Genomic DNA, 22349 nt, shown 5'->3' with positions numbered 1-22349 from the left:
GCTCAAGGCCTTTTCCCACTGCTCTATCGAGAGCATTTTAACCTATTGCATCACGGCATGGTATGCAAACTGCACATAAACGGAAAGGAAATCCCTGCAGAGAGTCATTAACACTTTGCAGAAAATCATCGGACTTCCCCTGCCCACACTGGATGACATCTTCAGGTCACGCTGCCTCCGCAGAGCTAGCAGCATCCTGAAAGATGGAACCCACCCCTCTCATCACCTCTTCTCTCTGCTGCCATCTGGAAGGCGATACAGGGCCTTCAAAGCTGGCTGCAGAACAGCTTCTTTCCAAGAGCCATCACTGAACTAAATAAACACTCCCCCCCTATTGCCATCACATCTGCATCATAACACTCAGGACTAATCCATCATTTATTTATATATATTTATTTTAATAATTGTGGGACGTGCAATATTTTTCTACTGCTCGAAATGTTCTTCTATGCTGCTTTTAAACTCGGGTGCGTGAGTGTGTAATGTATGTAGTGTGTGGGTGCATGAATGTGTAGGGTGTGTAGAGTGTGTAGTGTGTGTATGCATGTATCGTTTTAGGTGCTGCGCACCAAATCTCGTTGTACTGTTTTTGTGCAATGACAATAAAGCTTTCTGATTCTTTCTGATTCTGATTCTGATTCTTCACGAGAAACGTAAGGTAACATGAACACATGATTAGTTTGTTAGTTCTACCCAATCCTGATCTAGCGTTAGTAGTTTTAGTAAATAGACAAAATAGAAACAATTAGGGTGTGAATGACAGAAAGAGAGAGAGAGAGAAAGGCGGAACGCAAGGTTTGCGGAAAGACATGTAAAAGTGTATGTGTAACCAATGACCAGTCTACGTAACAATAAACATAAATCAAAACATAACACTAAACGAACTAAGACGATAACCACTCAACATAACAAGGTAAAAATAATCGTAACGAAACATAACTAGACATGACAAGAAAATAAATCGTAACAAGAAACAAACTAAACAACATGACGAACCTAGACTAACATAATACATGATGAGACAATTAGTGACTAAGACAAAATGAATAAACATAAAACATGGCAAGACAGACCTGAAACGTGACATATCTATCTAAATGCAGGCAGAGGGTGAGTCAACATGTCTGTGAGCCTTGTTAAATGATAGTTTACAATTCTAACAATGTAACAATGTCTTGTAACAATGATTTCTCATGACAAAGGTTTATGTATCGCACACTAACTAATTGCTGCAGAATACTGCTGCTATATGAATCTTTATGTGCATTAATTGTGTCTTATGCAGTCTCTCTGGATCAGCAAAATGTCTAAAATATAAATGTAATGTAAAATGCATTAGTTTCACATAACAATAAGGATGGCATTCATAAGCAGTTGCTGAAGAGAAGTGAGGCCCCCTCCTGGTGCAAATTCACCCAGATTCAACAGTTCTGAGTAATCTGTATTGTGGAAAATGTTCACTGGGAGATGAATGAATAAGGGCACCTTTCTGTATGCCAACAAAACCTGATCATATGCTTTTGTATCTAGCACTGAAATGATGCGAAGCCTGCGGAGCTATGTCAGGCAGACAACTCGAAGTGCCGCCCCCTCACATGATGCTTACATCTAATGGGAGGAGCTAAATAAAGCACCAACCTTACTTGTTCAGGCCCTTGCTCATTTTGCACGCTCTGCCAGGCTATGCTGCCTGCTAGCTGTTGCCGCATCTGCCCTGATGCAATCATAAAAAGCTGCCCTGATTCCTGGTTCATTCTGTATGCTAAAGCCATTGCGCTGCCTGGCTCTTTCTGCTGCAGTGCCTATTTTGGAATGCTGCCATTGCCCATATTGCATGCTATGTCCACTTTTGCTAACTGTTTGGCTCAAATTATCTTGCTACACCTAATTCATGCGTTCAAAAATGTTTGTGCTCCCATCACCACCCCAGCGTCAACCGGTGAGCTCTGCTTCTCAGATCCCCATGAGGGGGTGTTAATAGCCACTCCCTGTTTCGGCAGGCTTTACAACAGGGAGTGGCAGAGCTGACCCCATGGTTTGTATTTACATTCAACCTCAATAAATATTGCGTAATTCATCATGAGTTGGAAAGAGAGAGGCATGACAACCAATATCCAGTGCAGAATCTAGTGTATTAGTGTATTAGAGGAAATTGGCTGGAACAATCCATCTGTCATCAGGATTGGAATATAGAAGAAGATAGAATTGTTATTTTTCATTGTTGTGCTCTACTTGGGGCCTTGAGGGAGTGTACATAGTATTTGTGAACTAAAGCTTCACCTTTATTGAAGCTAAGGACCAGGTTTGCGGTGCCAGGAAGGGAATATACTGTAAGGTGCTGTTGGAAAGGCAACATACAGGTATGGCCATAGCTGTGATTAATTGTAAGCATGGTAGCTGTGGCCTATTGCCTAATTATTGTGGCTCACTCAAGAGAACACAGCTAGACCTGCTGCCCTCTCAGCACCCTGTGAATATCCCAGAAGATCAGCAGTTTCTGAGATACTCAAACTGCACTGTCTGGCACCCACAATCATTCCATGGTCTGATATTTGGTCTGAGAAACAGCTGAACCTCTTGACCACATCTGCATGCTTTAATGCATTTACTTGCTGCCAAGTGATAGGCTGATTAAATATTTGCATTAACAAGCTGGTGTACAGGTCTACCTAATAAAGGGATCACTGAGTCTATATCACAGTCTTTGAGGTCAGTGAACTGCTGGTTATCCACCCTCCATTTACATGGGAGGGTTTTCTTACAGGGTCAAAACAGCATGGTAAATTCTATTTAAAATCTATGACGATGTGGTTCAAAGGTGTGTTGAATTGATACGGACTTCCCCTGTCTCAAGCTCCACATAACAAGCCTGTTCATTTGACTTCCATTTCATTTTCCATTACAATTGTAAGCTGTCAGAGCGCTATGGGAAGGTCTACAGTATCTATCTTGGGAGCAAACCAGCTGTGGTGCTCAACAGCCTGCAGGTAATGATGATTGGTCACTCAATCTGTGGAGTGTGTTGGACGACCCAAATCATCTAACAGAGGATACAGGTAAAAATCTAACTGCATATCATTTAAGATTATACCTCACTAGTACAAAAATGAAAATGTTGTAAGAAACATGAGAATATTGTAATTATGAAAAACATTTTTTAAAAGGGTACACATATTATAACCAGTGACTTGAACCAGAGACAGACAAATCATATTCTCAAAGTAGTAGATATGTTCTGGTTTACAGATCCAGTACAGACCAATTACAAGCTACAGAAAAAGACATGGACACTAGTCACCAGGAATTAAATGGTGCTCCAACTGTAGATGGCTCATGTGAATGACCTCAAGAAAAGTAATATACAAAGCTAAATAGTTCTGTGAATGGCAAATGGCAATGGCAAAAATAATTTTACTACAGAAATTAAATGGTTATAAAAGCATTCTAGCCAAATTTCTGGTATCACTTGATATTTATTTAACACTACTGCCCTCAGTGGCCTGGATGACTAACAACAACAACAACAGCAACAACAACATTATCATGACTGACGGGTCGATGTGGAAGGAGCACTGGAGATTTACTCTCACAACCCTACGAAACTTTGGCATGGGGAAACATACCATGGAGGAGAGGATTCTGGGAGAGATTTCCTACATAGCTTCACATTTGGAAAATAATGCTGGGAGCACTTAATAACAAACAACTCAAATTTAAACCTCAGTTTTCTTTGTGACCTTCTCTCTGTCTGTAGACATGAGAGTTCATCTGAGTGCAAAGTATTCTAACATGGGAAACATTAACCATAAACTAACTATTTAGGAATGTGACTAAAGCAGTACTAATTTCTGCTTTGCTGCCATTTCTGAAAGGTAAGCCTACAGACCTCCAGACCCTATTCCACAAGGCCACATTCAATGTTATCTGTATGGTCCTGTTTGGGACTCGATTCAAGCACGAAGATGAGTTTCTGCAGCTCAGTATTTGCAATTTGAGGGAAAGCTCAAGGATCATCAATGGTTGATGGTAAATGCACCAAACTCAGTCCAAACAGTAGGCTGAGAGAAGCATGTTACTCTCTTTGATGGGGGACAATTTAAATGAAAATGAGAAATTAGATGAGAAATTGGGTTTTCTAACTCGTAATTGAAGAAAAGAACAAATTAAATGAAATAAAATAAAAAATAAAAATAAAATAAATTACAATACTTATTTTAAAAAGGCTAGGAATGGTCCTCAACTGATTCCTTAACACTAAAAACCACACACCACCCAGAAACAACATGGGACTGACCTTAGGTGCAACAAGTTATTTATTATTACATTATAAAAAGAAGAATGAACAATACATATTTCAACATTTTCATCTGGTCAAAAATGTAGACTACTACCTTTGCTAATGAATAATCTTAAATGTTGTTTCTTTGTGGTTTCTTCCACACTCCAGATTTATGAAATGTTGCCCCTGCTGAGGTATCTGCCTCTGCCCTTCCAGAAAGTTTCTGAGAACAGGATAATTCTCAAAAAGCCACTGGATGAAAAGGTGTCCCAACACAAGGAGTCTCGGGTCCCAGGAGAGCCACGGGACCTAATTGACTGCTACCTAGATGAAATGGAAAAGGTACTACAGGACATGTTTGACCACCATGCTCTCTACTTGCATATACCACGCAGCCCAAAAAATCATTTGCTACTGTAATTGACCCGCAGAGAGGATTAAGCGAGCAGTGAACAGGAGAATCTTCAAGATTAGAATAGCTGTCAGTAAAGTCAGGATCATGTGACATTACATTTTATCACATTGTGACCTGTTCAAAATAACAAAACTCAGTCATGATGGGTTCATATTTATCAATAGGCCAAAGAAGTCAAGTTGTAATTCCCTTTGGAAATATCTGTGGTTCGTAAGCATTTAGCATAGGTCTATGGGAGAAATTAATGGAGTTTTTTTCATTTATTCTTTAAAATAAATTCTGACATTTCGATGTTTGTTTGTATATGAAAGAATAATGCTTTCATCCAATTTTAATAATGTAAAAATCTGTGTAAATTTAAAAAGAAAATGGCTACGCCTAATTTGTTGGAAACTCGTCGTGCTGTCACAGTGCTGTATCTGGCTGTATCCATATCTCGACGGGCTGTATTTCTTATTAAGCAATCCTGCCATGTTCACATCATCACATTGATCATCATAGTCCGGTTCTCTTTTGGACTGTTCGAGTCTGAAACAGTCTGACAATCGTCAGCCCAGTGATCAGGATGCCGGTCCAGCCAGAGAACCACCTTCCCAGGCCTCCTAGCCAATCGGTGGTCCCTGCTCCTTCCTGCATCTTTTCAGACATCTTCTTCATCCGAGTCAGAACTGCGTCCAGTCCCTCTCCATCCCCCGTAGTGCTGGGAATGTAAATACAACATATTCTTGGAATGTAAGTACTCCCCCAAAATTACAGACTCCACCACTGCACACGTTGGGCACGTGCAGTTTAACCTCTCCTGTTGTTTATCCCACGCCTTCATTTCTGGCCCCGTGTGGAAGGCCTCACATTTACTCCACGTATTAGGGTGTGGAACTATAGGAAAGATGAAAGATCTCTCAATGATACTTTTACTGGCCTCTCTGATATCCCAAAAATCTCCTTAAGTGATCCGTCTTTACTCAGGAGTCCCAGACTCCCCCGTGCACAGTTTCAGGTTTGGTATTCAGTGAGATTCGAAGTAAAGATGTTGGGATCCCGGACGAGCCCCCAAGTTATGTTCGATACAAGTCTGCAACACAATAACAGCTCTGCACAAGTGAGAGTTTCAACAGTTTTATACAATATGCATATCGGGTCCAGCGCTTCCAAAGCGGAGAACAATGCCTTATACTTTGTTACAGCTTATATACACATTCTGTTGCTGGGGAGAGTGGGGCAGTCCCTGTCTCCCTCCAGTAGGCAGCCAACACATGCACCAAGAGAAACAATTCTAAGCTCTGGGGTCAATCCAGTGTGGCCCCCTCTTTCGTGGTTAGGTGGGCTCCTGTTTTTCTGCAAGCTCGTGATGATATATGTTTCTGATTCTCTTATCTTACTGGTATTCATGCCCTATGACACATATTTGCTCACATTGCTACAGTTCAGTGGAAATTTCCCCTAGTAGACAGCTTCTCTCTGCACATTAGTAGAAGTGGGCACATATTAATGCTTTGCACAAATTACACTGTTAATGCCATATGAGCTATATTTCATGAGCCAATTAAAATTTTCCCACACTTTTATCCAGAAATCCATATTTGGGCAACGTGTTTGCTCTGGGTTACGTCACACTTCTTGAGGCCTATGGGTTTGGGGGGGGCGACATGGCTCAGGCAGTAAGAGCAGTCGTCTGGCAGTCGGAGGGTTGCCGGTTCAATCCCCCGCCCGGGCTGTGTTGAAGTGTCCCTGAGCAAGGCACCTAACCCCCAAATGCTCCTGACGAGCTGGTCTGTGCCTTGCATGGCAGCCAATTGCCATTGGTGTGTGAGTGTATATGAATGGGTGAATGAGAAGCATCAATTGTACAGCGCTTTGTATCAGTAATAATAATAATGCATTTTATTTGTAGTGCACTTTACATTTGGAGACCAAATCTCAAAGTGCTACAGGGTAAAAACAGGGAATAAAACACCCAATGGCATGTATAAAATGTAAAAACTAAGAAAAAGCTTTGGTAAAGAGGTAGGTTTTTAGCCCTCTTTTAAAAGCATCAGTGGTCTGTGGTGCTCTCAGGTAGTCAGGGAGGGCATTCCACAGGCGGGGAGCAGCCGAGCAGAAGGCTCGGTCACCCATGGTGCAGAGCTTGGTCTTGTGGGGACGGAGGCGGTTGGTTTTGGCAGAGCGAAGGTTTCGAGTGGAGGGTTCTGGGGTGAGGAGTTCTTTGAGATGAGGGTGAGGGTGAGGGGGCATTTCCATAGATGCACTGATGGGTCAGAAGGGATATTTTGTATTCAGTCCGGGAGGTGATGGGGAGCCAGTGAAGTGAGTGGAGGATCGGTGTGATGTGGTCGTACTTACGCACTCTCATCAGGATCCTAGCAGCGCTGTTCTGGATGTATTGGAGCCTCAGGAGGCTCTTGCTAGGGATCCAGATGAGAAGTGCGTTACAGTAATCCAGCCTGGAGGAGACAAAGGCGTGGACAAGTTTTTCTGCATCTGGGAGGGTGAGTGTGGGACGGAGTTTGGCAATGTTCCTGAGGTGGAAAAAGGAGGTTTTGCACAGGTGTTTAATGTGGGCCTCAAAGTTTAGGTGAGGGTCAATTTTCACACCCAGGTTGGTTACTATGGATGAGAGGGGAAGGACTTGACCGGAGAAAGAGATGCTGGTAATGGAGGATGAATGAACCTGGTGGGGGGTGCCAATTAGGATGGTTTTGGAGCTGTTGAGTTGTAGGAAGTTTGATTTCATCCACGCCTTTATCTCCTCCAGGCAGGTAGTGAGTGTGGATGATGGAGATGGTGACGGCGGAGCTGCAGAGGGGGGTGAGTCAGTCTTAAGGTACAGTTGTGTGTCATCAGCGTAGCAATGGAAGGAAATTCCATACTGGCTGATGACACGGCCGAGGGGGAGCAAGTAGAGGGTGAAGAGGACGGGGCCGAGGACGGATCCTTGGGGGACACCACAGGTGACAGGATGGGTCCGGGATTTTTTCCCTCCCAAAGAGACGTACTCGGTTCTGTCGGAGAGGTATGATTCAAACCAATTCAGAGTCAGAGAGGCCGATGGAGTGTAGACGGTTAAGGAGGATGTGATGATCAATGGTGTCAAATGCTGCGGTTGGGTCAAGCAGGATGAGGAGTGAAGGGGAGCCAGCATCAGCCGCCATCAACAGGTCATTAGTGACCCTGAATAGTGCTGTTTCAGTGCTATGGGCGGTGTGGAAGCCAGACTGGAACTTCTCTGCAATGTTATTGAGTTGGAGATGGTCCTGGAGCTGTGCAGCTACCACTTTTTCCAGGACCTTGGAAAGGAAAGGGAGGTTGGAGATGGGTCTGTAATTGGCAAGGACTGCCGAGTCCAAGGTGGGTTTTTTGAGGAGGGGTGTAATGATGGCAGTTTTTAGAACAGAGGGAACGTGGCCAGACTGGAGGGAAAGGTTTATGGTTTTGGTGATCAGGGGACTTATGGCATAAATGCTTGATTTAACCAGAGCGGTGGGAACGGGGTCCAGGGCACAGGTGGAGGATTTCATCGTATTGATGATGTCCTCAACCTCTCGCTGTGTGATGTTGGAGAAACAGCAGAGAGGCTGGGAGATCCCTGGCTGTGGGATGGCAGTGAGGGCAGGTGGAGTGGAGGGGCTGATGAGATGGGACCGGATGGTGTCGACTTTGTTCCTGAAAAAGGTAATGAAGTTATTGCACTGTTCCTCTGTGATGTCTGTGTGTGTGGGAAGTTGCGGTTTGAGTAGTTGGTTTATTGTGGAAAATAGCTGCTTGGAGTTGCCAGGGCTATTGTTAATTAAGTTGGAATAAAACTGTGACTGTGCATCTCTGAGGGATTTCGAATAGGCCTTTTGATGGTCTTTGTAGGCCATTTTGTGGACGGTGAGGCCTGTGGCCTTGAGGCGTCGCTCAAGGACACGCCCAGTTGCCTTCATTTTTCGCAGCTCACGGGTGAACCAAGGAGCTGAGCGTGAAAAAGTAACCATTCTTGTTTTGACTGGGGCGTGGATAAAGGTGCTATATAAATGCCAACCATTTACCATTTGGATTTCTGTCTTTACTTTCTTCATTGTTGTCCCTGTCAGAGTGAAGATTAGTGAATATCAGCTGGTCAGTTACCTGCTGGACATCCTCTTTGCTGGAACAGAGACCAGCGCCAACACACTACTCAGTGCTTTTCTGTACATCACGACTCACCCAGATGTTCAGGGTGAGTTATCAGTTGTGTTTCTATGGCTGCCTCTGCATGAGACTGAATTGCTCACAGCTGCAACTGCCTTTATGGTTGAGAACAGCCTCTCCCAGCTCAGTGACATGTGCCGTCTCTACCTGTGGTCTCCAGAGAGGTGTCAGAAGGAGATCGATGAGGTGCTTGGGGAGAAGGAGCAGGCCACATTTGAGGACAGGCACAGGATGCCCTACACACAGGCCATGATCCACGAGATTCAGCGAGTCGCCGACACAGCACCTCTCGCTGTGTTCCATGCCACCACCAAAGACACACGGCTGATGGGCTACGATATCCTCAAGGTGAGGCCACAGAGCATCAATGTTGGGGAGATGCTTAACCACATGTAACTTCCTGACTGATGAGAAACACTTCACTGTTTGCCCACTGAGTTGTATAGTGGTTCTCCCTGTGTGCAACCGAAGGCAATGCTCACATGCGAGTCATGGCCACGGTACAAGAAAACAATAATTTTATTTTAGTGATTTTTTGCACTTTTGCAAACTTCATTTGTGGTAGCTTGGCTTCGGTAATGTGAAATTATTGGCGGGTTGAACAACAGCTTTCAGAGTAGTTTCCCCAGTACAGCAAAGCATTATTTACTAGACAGGATGGTGCTAGAAACAGAAACCCTAGTTCCAACACAACTCCACCTACTGGAGTTCCTCTTACTAAATTTATTTCCCTCTTTTCCATATCTCCCTCTTTGTCTCCTTCCCCCTCATCCCTCCATCTTGTCTTCCCTGCCTGTTTTGGTTTCAGGGAACCATCATCATCCCCGACCTCTCCTCAGTACTGAATGAGGAAAGCCAATGGAAGTTTCCCCATGACTTCAACCCCTCCAACTTCCTAAACGATCAGGGGGAGTTTGTGAAGCCAGAGGCCTCCATGCCTTTCTCTGCGGGTAAGAATCACACAGTGACAACTAGTGGAATAGCTGCTTGTAATTGATGTAATTCAACATATGGGGTGACCTTTTTAACCCTTTAACTGACTTATGAACCGTGCGGTAGAGCTGACTTTGACAGTGAAAAAAACCATGAGAAGAAAAAAAAAATCTGAACAGCAGCATGATTGGCAATGGGCTCCAATCCCCCTCAATCAATTACCATGAAAAGTAAGTAGTAAATGACCACTTCATTAATTGTCCTAATTCCACAGACCAGTGCTCCCCAATAATGTCACATAAAATGGCATAGACACGTCTTACTCCTCTAATCCCAGCCCCATGTAAAATCAGTGTCAAAAGTATCATTCAAAAGAAAAAGAATGATGCTAATTAAAATGAAGAATAATTCATACAAATTAAAAATAATTATATAATAATTATTAAATAATTATAATTCAAACATGGAATGGAAATGTTTTTCACCTTTGAATCCTTTCCGTTATACTATTTGACTTCGTACTTTTGGATTTGACAGATTGCCATGACACAGTGTGTGTGTGTGTGTGTGTGTGTGTGTATGGCGTGCGTGTGCGCGTGCAGGTGTGTCTGTGTGGGTGTGTGTGTGTGTGTGGGGGTGTGTGTGTGTGTGTGTGGTGTGTGTGCACGTGCAGGTGTGTGTGTGGGTGTGCGCGTGCGTGTGCGTGTGCGGGTGCGTGTGTGTGTGTGTGTGTGTGTGTGTGTGTGTATGGGTGTGTGCGTGCGTGTGTGTGTGCGCGTGTGCGTTGCTTGTGCGCGTCCGCTTGCGTGTGCGTGTGCGTGTGTGTGCGTGTTGCAGGGCCTCGGCTGTGTCCATATTGACATATTGACTTATTGAATTGCTCTAAAATCATGGTGATAGTATGTAATCAGCACCTCGGTGATATAATAGTACAAATGTTATTGTAAATGGATTATGTATACTGTACAATGCAAGACAGGCTTTCATCTGAGTCTGACTGTCAGATAAATGTTCGCACCCATGACCAAAGAAAGGAGGAAAAAAAAAAGATTCTTGACAGTCAGAGATTTGCTGGTCCTTGGTCCTCTGGTCCTTTTGTTTTTTGGTTTATTTGGTTTTGAATTTAATAATAATAATAATAATAATAATAATAATAATAATAATAATAAGTGTTTTCACAATGACTTGGTGTTCTTTGCTGAAAAGATGCAATGTGACAACTTACTCCACAAAGTTTGACTGTTGGGGCAAGTTGTCACATGTGTACACCCTCCACTTAACTCTACTGAAATAAGATATGAAGATGTAATGAATACAAAACATGTGTCTGAGACTTCCTTCTTTCATTTGGTATGACATGTATTCCATTGTGATGTATTGTGCCAAAGAAATTTAAGAAGGAATGAGCAATTTGTTCAATATGCCCCGCAATCCCCAACTTCCGGAGCTGCAGTGACAGCAAGCACATTCTGATTGGGGCAGCAGCTCTCCACCCACAAGGAGCCGTTGTGTGACTGCACCCCAAGATAAATGAACTTTCCAACTGGACATGTCCAGGAGGGAGTTTATTGCTTGCAAGCCACGGTAAACAAAATAACGACTAAAGTGAATATTTTGCCTAGCAATATAGTAACTAGCCCTGTGATGGACTGGCGACCCGTCCAGGGTGTATTCCTGCCTTTCGCCCAATGTATGCTGGGATAGGCTCCAGCCCCCCTGCGACCCTGTTCAGGATAAGCGGGTTCAGATAATGGATGGATGGATGGATGGAATATAGTAACTAGCCTCAAAGAAGAAAAGAAGAAAGAAGAAAATGCAATACCACCATTTTGTGTTGGAGGAAAAAAATACATGTCAGCGACCACACAGAGAATGGCAGGAGCACATTATAATCTGGAAAAGAACTAATGAAACAGATAGATTCAAAGATAAGGTAGAAGTGATAATCAGGTGTGCATGATAATCAGGAAGTGAGACACAGGTGAAATGAATGAATGGACTTGTGCTTGCGTGGACACAGCTGGTGAGCCCCGGCAGTAGGAAACTTAGTTCTGGATTAAAACATGCATTTTTGCATGAGTAACTGTGGCATTACATTTGGGATGAAATCTAGAAGATTCATCACATAGCTGGATGGATGGATAATACACTTTAATTAACATTTTTGGGTTAAACTGCAACTTTCTCACTGGGAGGATTAGCCCATTACATTACATTATTACATTACATTACGTGGCATTTAGCAGATGCCCTTATCCAGAGCGACGTACAACAAAGTGCAAATCAATCACAAGAACAAGTGCAAAAGTAGACCTGAGAGGACAGTACAGTTCCGAGTCCTAGTGTAAACATACAGAAATTCAGAACCCTTGAAGCCCCTGCCTAATCTGGAAATTACATTACATTACTGGAATTTGGCAGGCACTCTTATCCAGAGCGACGTACAGTTGATTAGACTAAGCATGAGACAATCCTCCCCTGGAGCAACGCAGGCTTATGGGCTTGCTCAAGGGCCCAACGGCTGTGCAGATCTTGTTGCGGAATTGCCAACCTTGCAGTCATTTACTTTAACCACCGCCGCCCCTGTAAATAAATAATGTCAGTGATATCAAACCCGTGAAGTACTCCTTTGAAGTTGGATTGGATCTCAACCCAGTAAAAGTAAAAGAGTAAATCATTGAAAGTACAAACATCAGAGGTTGCCTTATACAGTGGTGCAAAGGACAGTTGAACAGAAGTTAACATGCTGGGCTCCGTGATTCTCCTCTGCATCAGCTTCAGCCTCTTTATCCTGTTCGTCAGAACTAGGAGGCCCACAAACTTCCCCCCCGGACCTCGACTCATCCCTATGTTCGGAAACATGCTGCAGCTGAACCTAGTTGATCTTCTCAATGATCTGAAGAAGGTACAGTAAAACCGAAAATCATGAGTAAGTGCACTAAGAAAGCTTAGACCCACATTCAACAGTATTGTATTGTAGTGTGGAAAATGTTCACCGGGAGAGTTCACATTTAATGTACAGTGTTCCTTGCATTAAGTCACCTATACAACAATAGCCTTCGAAGTAAAACTATGGAGAAAATATGGGTATTCTCCATTTAGACCTAGGCATCGCAAAATAATTTTTTTGTTGTAAAACGTCAACCCTTTTGGCCATCTCAAGAACAGTTTTTGCCGAAGTATAACAGTCTCAGAGTGTTTATTGAAAATGCTACAGTTTTGTTACGCAGGCAGAAAAATGCAGTGTTGTTTTTTGCAAGCCAAACACATCCATCGTTGGAAATATAATTTAATGAGCTGAAATGCTTCTCAGACATTACTTTAATACCATACCACTAGGGAGAAAATATAATGAATACTAATGTTACTGTCTCAAGCTCTGCCCAACATGGCTGTTCATTTGATTTCCATCTTCCATTGTAAATGTAAGCTGTCCGAGCGCTATGGGAAGGTCTACAGTATCTATCTTGGGAGGAAGCCAGTTGTGGTGCTCAACGGCCTGCAGGCAATGAAGGAAGCACTGGTCACTCAATCTGTGGAGTTTGCTGGACGACCCAAAGACCATATTGAAATTGACCTAACAGAGAGGAAAGGTTAAAATATTACAATATAATGTCTTATGAAGATATAAAAATCATGAGAATATTCTATTTAAAACGGTATGAGGCAAATGTAAAGTAAAACACAACACATTCTCCATTGTTTTTTTTCTTCTCAGATTTAGCCTAAATACAGCATTTTCCTCAAGTTTTAACCACGTCCATTTTGCCCCCTTGTGGTTCAGTCGTCAAAGTCTGAACTCATTGTTGCATTCATATTTATAGAGCACGTGTGGACGTGCAGGAGGTTAAACACGTGCAGGAGGTTTTAAACAAACACCTCCCCCAGTTTGCCAAACACTCGCTATATCACCTATTTTCTTGACACAAGTTTGAAAATTACATACCCAAAATAAAATGGTTACTATTCTTGAACCCTTTTGACTACAGGCATAATCCTGGTGTCTTCTGAAAGGTAACCCTTTGGGGTTTGCTTCCCAAGAATTTCTTTAAGTATTACCAAAAACATTACAAAAACAAAGCTCAAACACAGTGGAATATTTTTTTTTTCCATTTGGAGACTCCAAAAGGACACATGGAAGCTAAATGATATTATGGGTCTTATGATGTGTAAAATAATGTATTTTACTGACTAAAGTAAGCCTTAAAAAACATGTTTGCACTTCACCCCACCTGTCACTCTCCCTCTCCTTGTGCTTTCCTCAGACAGCAACGGGTCGAGAAGAGAGTAAAAAAATAAGCACAATAATCACAATAATAACATATTGTATGCTAATATATTGATTGAGGTCCATTAATTGAAGTTTTTGTCAAATACGCAACCTCTATTAACAAGTCAAGCACATTCCACAATTTCACATGCTATTTATTATTCAAAAGCATTCATATTGGAGCCAAAGGTGTTTCACTTCCTCAGATATATTCACTTGAGAATCTCAAGAAGTTAGAGAGACGAGAGATTCCTTTAGAATCCTCCAAAGGAAGTCCTCTATTTAGACGTAGGCATCATAAAAAAAATGAGTAAAACGTCCACCTATTTCGCCATACAATCTCAAGAACTGTTTTTGCCAAAGCCTAACAATCTCAGAGTGCAGTTTCTGAAATTGTACAAATACTATGCTTTTTATACAAGCCTAACAAACTATCCATCGTTGGAAACATAATTTCATTATCTAAAATGCTTCTTAAAATTTTGCATGTCTGTTAAATCAGTTAAACATTTTTAATCTTAAATCTTGAAGAAAATGCTGTATTTAGCTGCATGTGACGTGTTTTACTTCACATTTGGCACCCAATAAAAAGGGGTAAAATTCAGGTATCACTCAATATTTATTAACATTGTTTTAAGAATATTGCCTCCAGTGGCCTGGAGGACCAACAAACTTTGAATCTCTTAGGGCTTACCTTGACTGACGGGCCCATGTGGAAGGCGCACCGGAGGTTTGCCCTCACAACCCTACGGAACTTTGGCATGGGGAAACATTCTATGGAGGAGAGGATTCTGGGAGAGATTTCCTACACAGCCTCACATTTGGAAAAGAATGCTGGTAGCACTTAAACTCCTTTACACGTCTGTTTCCTTTGTGGCCCTCTCACTGAATGTAGACCTTAGAGTTCATCTGTGTGCCATGTTTTTTGAACCATAAACTATAAACCATAAACATATTTAGGAATGTGACTTTAGGAAAGGGCACTAATCTCGACTTTGCTGCCATTTCTGGAAGGTAAAGCTACAGACCCCCAAACCCTGTTCCATGAGGCCACATTCAACATCATCTGTACTGTCCTGTTTGGGACTCGATTCAAACATGAAGATGAGTTTATGCAGCTCAACATCCGCTGTATCAGAGAAACCACAAAGATCATCAATGGCCCCTGGTCCATGGTAAGTGCAACAAACTCAGTCCAAACAGTAGAGAGTTGTTGTGTACACACTGTCTCGTCCTTCTTCTCTGAACTCTCAGCTCTTTGTTAACTTATTACAGGGAAGATGGCTGCCTCGTGCTTCTTCTCTGAACTATCACCTCTTTACTGACTTATTTTCACAAAAATAACCAACTTAACAGATTCCAACAGTTTATTAATACTATTGATCAAGATATCAGATATGTCCACTTCTTCAAAGAAGAGACTTTCACTTGGGCCGGATTTGGATGCAAGTGCACATTGTCCCTATGAACAGTGAGGAAGATGGTGCCACATGCTGATTAAATATTTGCACTAACTACAGATATTTCAGCTGGTGTACAGGTCTACCTAATAAAGTGATCACTGAGTGCACACAAAAATCCACACACAAATGTGAAAACCACATCCATGTTTTGCAATGTCCATCTCAGTCTCCAGACATAAATCCCATCAAAAAACTGGTCTGAACTGAGGAGGATGTCAATGATCTTGAAAAGTTCTGCATGGAGAAATCCCTCTAAAATCCTCTAACCTTATCACAAATTATAGGAAAAAAACTAATGACTTTCATCTTGGCCCAGGGTCAAGTAAAAGTCAAATAAACCTGTTTTTTTTTGTAGTTTCTTTTTACTTTGCTTGTTTCCCATTTAATCTTTAATGAAGCACACTGCTTTACATATGTTGGAGAAAATAAAGCTTATGTCAATGACTGTATTGTTTTTCATTTTACAGTATTCTTTTGGCATATTTAACAAGGGTACCAATAATTCTGGAGCCCACTATACACATAAGCACCGATAAGCATGAATATACCTGAAAAACATGTAATTTTCCACACTGCAGATTTATGATACTTTGCCGCTGGTCAGGAACCTCCCCCTGCCCTTCCAGAAGGCCTTTGAGAACAGGGACCTAATGAAAAAGTCACTGGGAGACCAGGTGTCCCAACACAAGAAGTCTTGGGTCCCGGGAGAGCAACGGGACCTAATTGACTGCTACCTAGACGAAATGGAAAAGGTACCATAGTACATGTTTAACCACCATGCTCTCTACATCCATATCCATACGACCCCCAGTCCGAACTTGAATCCCAATTCACCTACACAGTACACAGGGATTCTTAAAAATTTGTAGCAGGTACAGTGTCAGTAAAGCCAGGGTGTAGCATTCAATTGTATCACATTGTGACCTGTTCAAAATAATGGAACTCGGTGATCATGGGTTCATGTTTACCAATGGAAGTATCTCCTTGCTGTCTCTGTTAGAGAGGAGATGATGGTTCCTCCTTCTATGAAGAACAGCTGATCTTTTATCTGATGGACCTCCTCTTTGCTGGAACAGACACCACCTCCAATACCCTCCTCACAGCCTTCCTGTACCTCATGACTCACCCAGATGTACAGGGTGAGTTGTCAGTTGTGTTTCTATGGTGACCGCTGCATGAAACTTGAGGCTCAATGCACACAGTTGCAACAGTCTTCAAGGTGGAGAACAGCCTCTCCCAGCTAAGTTTTGTGTCATCTCTCCCTGCGGTCTTCAGAGAGGTGTCAGAAGGAGATCGATGAGGTGCTTGGAGAGAAGGAGCAGGTATCTTTTGAGGACAGGCACAGGATGCCCTACACACAGGCCATGATCCACGAGGTTCAGCGAGTCGCCGACACGGTGCCACTCAGCGTGATACACGCCACCACCAAAGACACACGGCTGATGGGCTACGATATCCCCAAGGTGAGGCCACATCCTTTACTAGCAGGATGGTAACAGAAGCACAGCCCCTCAGTCCAACAATACTACTGCCAGCAAACTACTACAGTTCCTCTGTAGTATATTTTTATACATTTATATATTTATATAGCCATATCTCCCTCTATGTCTCCTTCCCCCTCATCCCTCCATCTTGTCTTCCCTGCCTGTTCTGGTGTCAGGGAACCATCATCATCCCTAACCTCTCCTCTGTACTGAGTGAAGAAAACCAGTGGAAGTTTCCTCATGAGTTCAACCCCTCCAACTTCCTAAATGATCAGGGGGAGTTTGTGAAGCCAGAGGCCTTCATGCCCTTCTCTGCAGGTAAGACTCTTCCTGTGCAGTGATTTTGCTTTTGGAAAAAGTGGAAAAGCTAGTGGAATACTAGTTGGGAACATGCACAAGAACAATTGCACAGAAAAGGCAGTTTGCACCCTGTGAATACTGTACAATTAAAACGTCATTCAAAAAAGTAGAAGTAGATATAAGACCTGAATTGTGTGCTCAATGGATGGTCGTAGCCCAAAACAACTGCGTATAGTGTTTCTGCCAACAGCTGGTTCTGAATATGATCAATATAATTGCAGGGTTCTTTGGAAAACTCAGTTTGAGAACAATGGTTTAAAAATGAAAATGAAGTTGAGTGCACAGTACTTCAACACACTGTGTACTCCAGCACTTTGGATTTTAAATGAAACAACTAATATGAGGTTAAAATGCACCCATCTTTTCCATTTTAGGGGACCAGTAGTGATACGACAAATGCCTGCTCAGCTGTGTCATTTAACAATTTCTTGCACAAGAAAGCTAACAAAAGCCTACAGACTGCATCTGGCAGCAAACATTTAAAAACGTGTGATCATTACCAGTCTACCCTTGCCCCACACCCCACGCTCCCCACCTGTCCTGTGCCCAATGATGGAACTGCCTTTGGGATTTCAAATGTTCGATATTTAGATCTTTTTCTCTTGACAGTTTGACATGACAGTGTGTGTGGGTGTGTGTTGCAGGGCCTCGGGTGTGTGTGGGAGAGGGTCTCGCACGCATGGAGCTCTTCCTGATTCTTGTGACGCTGTTACGCCGTTTCAAGTTCGTTTGGCCTGAAGACGCAGGGGTGCCTGACTACACGCCTGTTTTTGGTGTCACTCAGACACCCAAACCGTATAGACTGGGTGTTAGACTAAGAGGCAGTGGAGTTTTCCACCCCTAGTGCAGTTATATACTGTGTTTGTAGGCTGTGTCTATTGTGCTGCATTTTCAGTGTTTGTGTGTGTGTGTGTGTATGTGCATTCACATGCATTCTTAAGGAACTGACTTGCTGCGACTATGTAAAAAAAAAGGAAACATTTTTTAATCAGTTTGTACAAATTGTACAATTGTCCGATTTCTTTTGTGTGTGCGGGTGTGTGTGTGTGTGTGTGTGTGTATATATATAACATAACATAATATGATGGCAAACAGGCCATTCAGCCCAGCAATGCTCGCCTTTTCCTACCACCAAGTGTACCTACTGCTTATTTTACCTTTAAGATAAATAGTATCCAACACAGCTTCATTTTAAACCCCCACTATATGTGCTGGCAATTTCTGTGCGGATTAATCGTTCTGATAAACAATCACAAGTCAAAATCAGACTCCACCTTAGTGAGCAGGCTGGTTCCTCCAAAATGTGTTATGTGATAAGGGGCCAGAGACTTGGAAGGAAAAAAACCCAAGAAGGGGCTCCTGCAGGATAGATCTCTGATAAAAGTGTGTTATAAATTGTGTTGAAAAGTGTTCGTTGTATTGAGGCAACGGAGGTAAAAATCGTTATTTATGTATGTGTAAGATAAGAAACGCAAAGGGTGAATAAAGGTATTAACAGAAGAAAATACAGGCTCTGGCGGAAAAATAAAGATAAAATATATTATAATATAGATAATAATAGGCGGGAAAAATGAATAAATAAATAATAATATAAAAGTATTACAAAAATGAAAAAGGGAAAGAAAACAGCGGTTAAGATAATAGCGGGGGTGTATCTTAAATATATACAGGAGATAGAAACTATCTCCGATAAGTGGAAACAAAAAAAGAACTAAGAAAATGGCGGCAAAATGGCCGTCTGATAAGACAAATATGCGGAGGAGAAGGAGAGTGTAATGGCGGCGGGTAGAAGCCGCAGCGAAGTGGTGACTGACTCCTCCTCCGTATGACGCACAGACGCTGGGATGTGCTGAGGAAAAGGGGGGGGACTTAGTTGGGCGATACAAAACTAAAAAATGAAAAGGTGGGGGTGGCCTTGGGAAGGAGGAGTGTGGAGAAGGGGGGTCAAAACAGGTGCAGAGGGACTTAACTGGGTGATGCAGAACTATAAATTTTGAACAACACAGAAACCCATACGGTTTTGCGATGAGGAGCTCCCCAAAAATAGTAGGGCCATTATTAATTCGGAATGCTGTACCTCGATACATTCCCTGGTCCACTCAGGACATGCAACATGAAATAACAAATCTCCCTGAGTTACAGAATGGAGTGAGCCAGTGGTTCAGGGTGCTGGAGGAGGAGATGACAGGCCGAATCTTGGCTGTGGGGGGCCTGAAGGCTCTCCTGGGGAAGGTCGTGGGGATGGAAACAAGCTGGACATATTCGAGCAGGCTGGCTTTGTCAGAGCCCAGGTGCAACCTACAGCAGTGGACAGTGGGCCATTTGACAATGTACGTGCTGCGCAGGCGGAGGCTGATAACCGAAAGGGACTGAACACCATGACACACAGGGAGTTTGTGGATCATGTGGCGCATGCTGAAGAGAGACAGTGAAAAGAGGAAAAAAAGCTGGAAGATCAAGCAAAAGACATAAAAAAAAAACTACTGTGCAGCTGAAGGAGCTGGAACAAAAGCACCCCCCACACCCGAACCATGGAGCAGCCCGATGGCGCCCCGGCCAGCGGTGGTCTACAACTTCTCCGGCATCCCTCACCCAGTGGCCATGTAAGGTAATATACAAGGGGGGGAACGACAAATGGGTGTGAACCAAATGAAGGGAGGGCCAGGGAGTGGTTGGAAAACCAATCAGGCGAAAGGGCAGCAGAATCAGCGCAATTTTGATGATGCTGGTAGGGGTAGTATTTATGATAGCTGGTATTTATCTATTCTAATTGGAGTAGATAATCAAAGTAAAAATAAAAGTAAACTTGGCGAACTTAGACAGAGTCCCTCCTGAAGTAACACTTAGAGCCAGACGCCTTCCTAAAGGTTCTTTGTCTCTTTTTATTTTCCTGCTCATGTGAGCTTGTGGGTGAGGGACGTTGTCCCCGGTATTTGTATTTTGGTTTGTGTTTTTTTCCTGAGCTGCGTCTCATGGTTTTTTTAGGGTCACTTTATTCCAGCTTACAACTCGGAGTGCCAGAAGCACCAACAGTGCCCCAGCGGACCCAGTACAAGAATTGCAAGCGTGCAGACCACATCCACTGGTTGGATCCAGGAGCCCAGACTCCACCTTAGTGAGCAGGCTGGTTCCTCCAAAACTCCCGACGATGTGTGCTAAAAGTGGATCAATATATCCATATTAAAGTATGATATGTACCCTGTATAGTTTCAAACTGATTAACTGCTAAATTGTGCTAGAATTACACAGTGAGCCAGCCAGCTGTGGGGGAGGCGTCTCAAACTGTCAAGGACACGGGCAAAGCGAGATATGACTGTACAGCTGATTTCTCTGGGACTCTCAATGTTTTATGCCAGAAGTGTATCTATATGCAGGTGACTTATAATCAATATATCCCATGTACGCTGCTTGTTATCAAATCAAATGAACCTAGAACATTAATTATAGCTGAGCTTATAAAAACGCAAGAAACCACAGTGAAAACTGTTGAAATGAGAGCAAAGAATGCAAAGAATGAAATGTACATTTACTCCCTTGAAATGTTTAGTATGTCTGTATATTAGAAAAGTATATTAGAAGTGAATATTAGTTAAATGTTTAGTATGTCTGTATATTTTCAATGATTACTGCTGCTTAGTTCGTCTTATAAAAGCGAAAGATACAGAGTGACGTGTATGGATGACGTGTGTGTTAGAGGGGGGGCATCCAGAACTTTATGAGGTCTGGTAGTTTGCCAAGAGCAGGTGCTGGGTGAAGTGAGGACAGGGGGAGTCCTGAACTTTGTTCATAGTTGGCAGAATGCAGAACGCCCTAATGTTTGTACAGAGTTGGCAGAGCATAAGGACCGTTGGCGATTTGCCACAATGACGTTGTGGGAGGAGCTTTGGGAGGAGTTACATATAGGCTTAGACCAGTCCTCTCTCTGCCGTCTGCAGCTAGTGCAGAACGCTGCTGCCCACCTTCTGACTGGCAAAAAAAAACGGGAGCATATTACACCAGCACTGTCATCCCTACATTGGCTTCCTGTCCGTTACAGGATAAATTTTAAAATTTTATTATTTGTTTTTAAGGCAATGAATGGTCTAGCACCTACATACTTGTCTGAACTCCTCAATATGTATACCCCAGCTAGATCACTTAGATCATGCAATCAGCAACTTTTGGATGTCCCTATGTCGAGGAGAGCTAGGAGGGGTGACCGGGCCTTTGAAATCCCTGTTAAAAACCCACCTTTTTAGTGAGGCCTTTATGTCAGACATAAATGGGGAATCCAGATGATGTACTTGTATTTCATTTAATTTCATTTAATTTCATTTTATTTCATTTTATTTCTTTTTATTTCATTTTATTTCATTTTATTTCTTTTTATCTTTCATTTTATTTCATTTTATCTTTAATTTTATTGCCTGGTTTTGTTTTGTACAGCACTTTGGTCAACCATGGTTGTTTTAAATGTGCTTTATAAATAAAGTTTATTATTATTATTATTATTATTATTACTACGATAAGAACAGTGTGGGTGATTTGCCAGAATGAGGTTTGAGGAGGAGTTGTAGGTGGAGTAACTGTGTATAAAATGGGTGTAAAAATGACAGTCGGGGTTCAGTTCTGGAGAACTGATCCGGCTTCATGCACGTGTGCCAATAAAGTCTGATTTTCCTGAAGAACTTGCTGCCGTGGTGTCGTCTTTTCCCTCGTGAAGATGTTTTTCGACAAATTGAAGATTTGGACTCTGTCGTTTCCTAGACACGACAGAAGGTCAAACCCTATTTTTGTTGATGGTTAATATTTTGAATTGATGTAATAATGTATTCTTTGAATTACCCTGTTTTTGAAGGAATCTTTGTTTGAAATTTGGAAGACTTAGTAAAACCCTTCTGTTTTCTTTTTCCTTACCTGCACTACCACACCCTGCCCTGCGCAACACGGCCTTTCATGATATCACAAGTTCCCTAGAACTGGAGGCAAGGCCTTA

At 42.6% G+C, this 22349-nt stretch overlaps 1 protein-coding gene and 1 pseudogene across 1 annotated transcript; both read left to right on the top strand.

Annotated features, from left to right (window-relative positions):
• Window positions 1-3504: 3504 nt before the first annotated feature.
• On the top strand, window positions 3505-11837 carry LOC133131561 (cytochrome P450 2F2-like; annotated as a pseudogene).
• Window positions 11838-12540: 703 nt separating this feature from the next.
• On the top strand, window positions 12541-18218 carry LOC133131560 (cytochrome P450 2F2-like). The gene is made up of 9 exons (XM_061246935.1): window positions 12541-12702; window positions 13228-13390; window positions 14755-14904; window positions 15082-15242; window positions 16109-16282; window positions 16531-16669; window positions 16806-16993; window positions 17191-17332; window positions 18019-18218. The coding sequence occupies exons 1-9, from the start codon at window positions 12541-12543 to the stop codon at window positions 18216-18218; spliced, it is 1479 nt and encodes a 492-aa protein (XP_061102919.1).
• Window positions 18219-22349: the final 4131 nt, after the last annotated feature.

This window comes from Conger conger, chromosome 6 (genome assembly GCF_963514075.1).
Source record: "Conger conger chromosome 6, fConCon1.1, whole genome shotgun sequence".
NCBI lineage: Eukaryota > Metazoa > Chordata > Actinopteri > Anguilliformes > Congridae > Conger > Conger conger.
The sequence above is the reverse complement of the archived record's forward strand: the minus strand, read 5'-3'. Positions and strand labels throughout refer to the sequence as shown.

Excerpts from the sequence above, each read along its gene's own strand:
- LOC133131560 (XM_061246935.1), top strand. The coding sequence starts at position 12,541 with ATGCTGGGCTCCGTGATTCTCCTCTGCATCAGCTTCAGCCTCTTTATC. Across the intron at positions 12,703-13,227 it reads TTCTCAATGATCTGAAGAAG|CTGTCCGAGCGCTATGGGAA; the intron begins GTACAGTAAAAC and ends TGTAAATGTAAG. Across the intron at positions 14,905-15,081 it reads ACATTTGGAAAAGAATGCTG|GTAAAGCTACAGACCCCCAA; the intron begins GTAGCACTTAAA and ends CATTTCTGGAAG.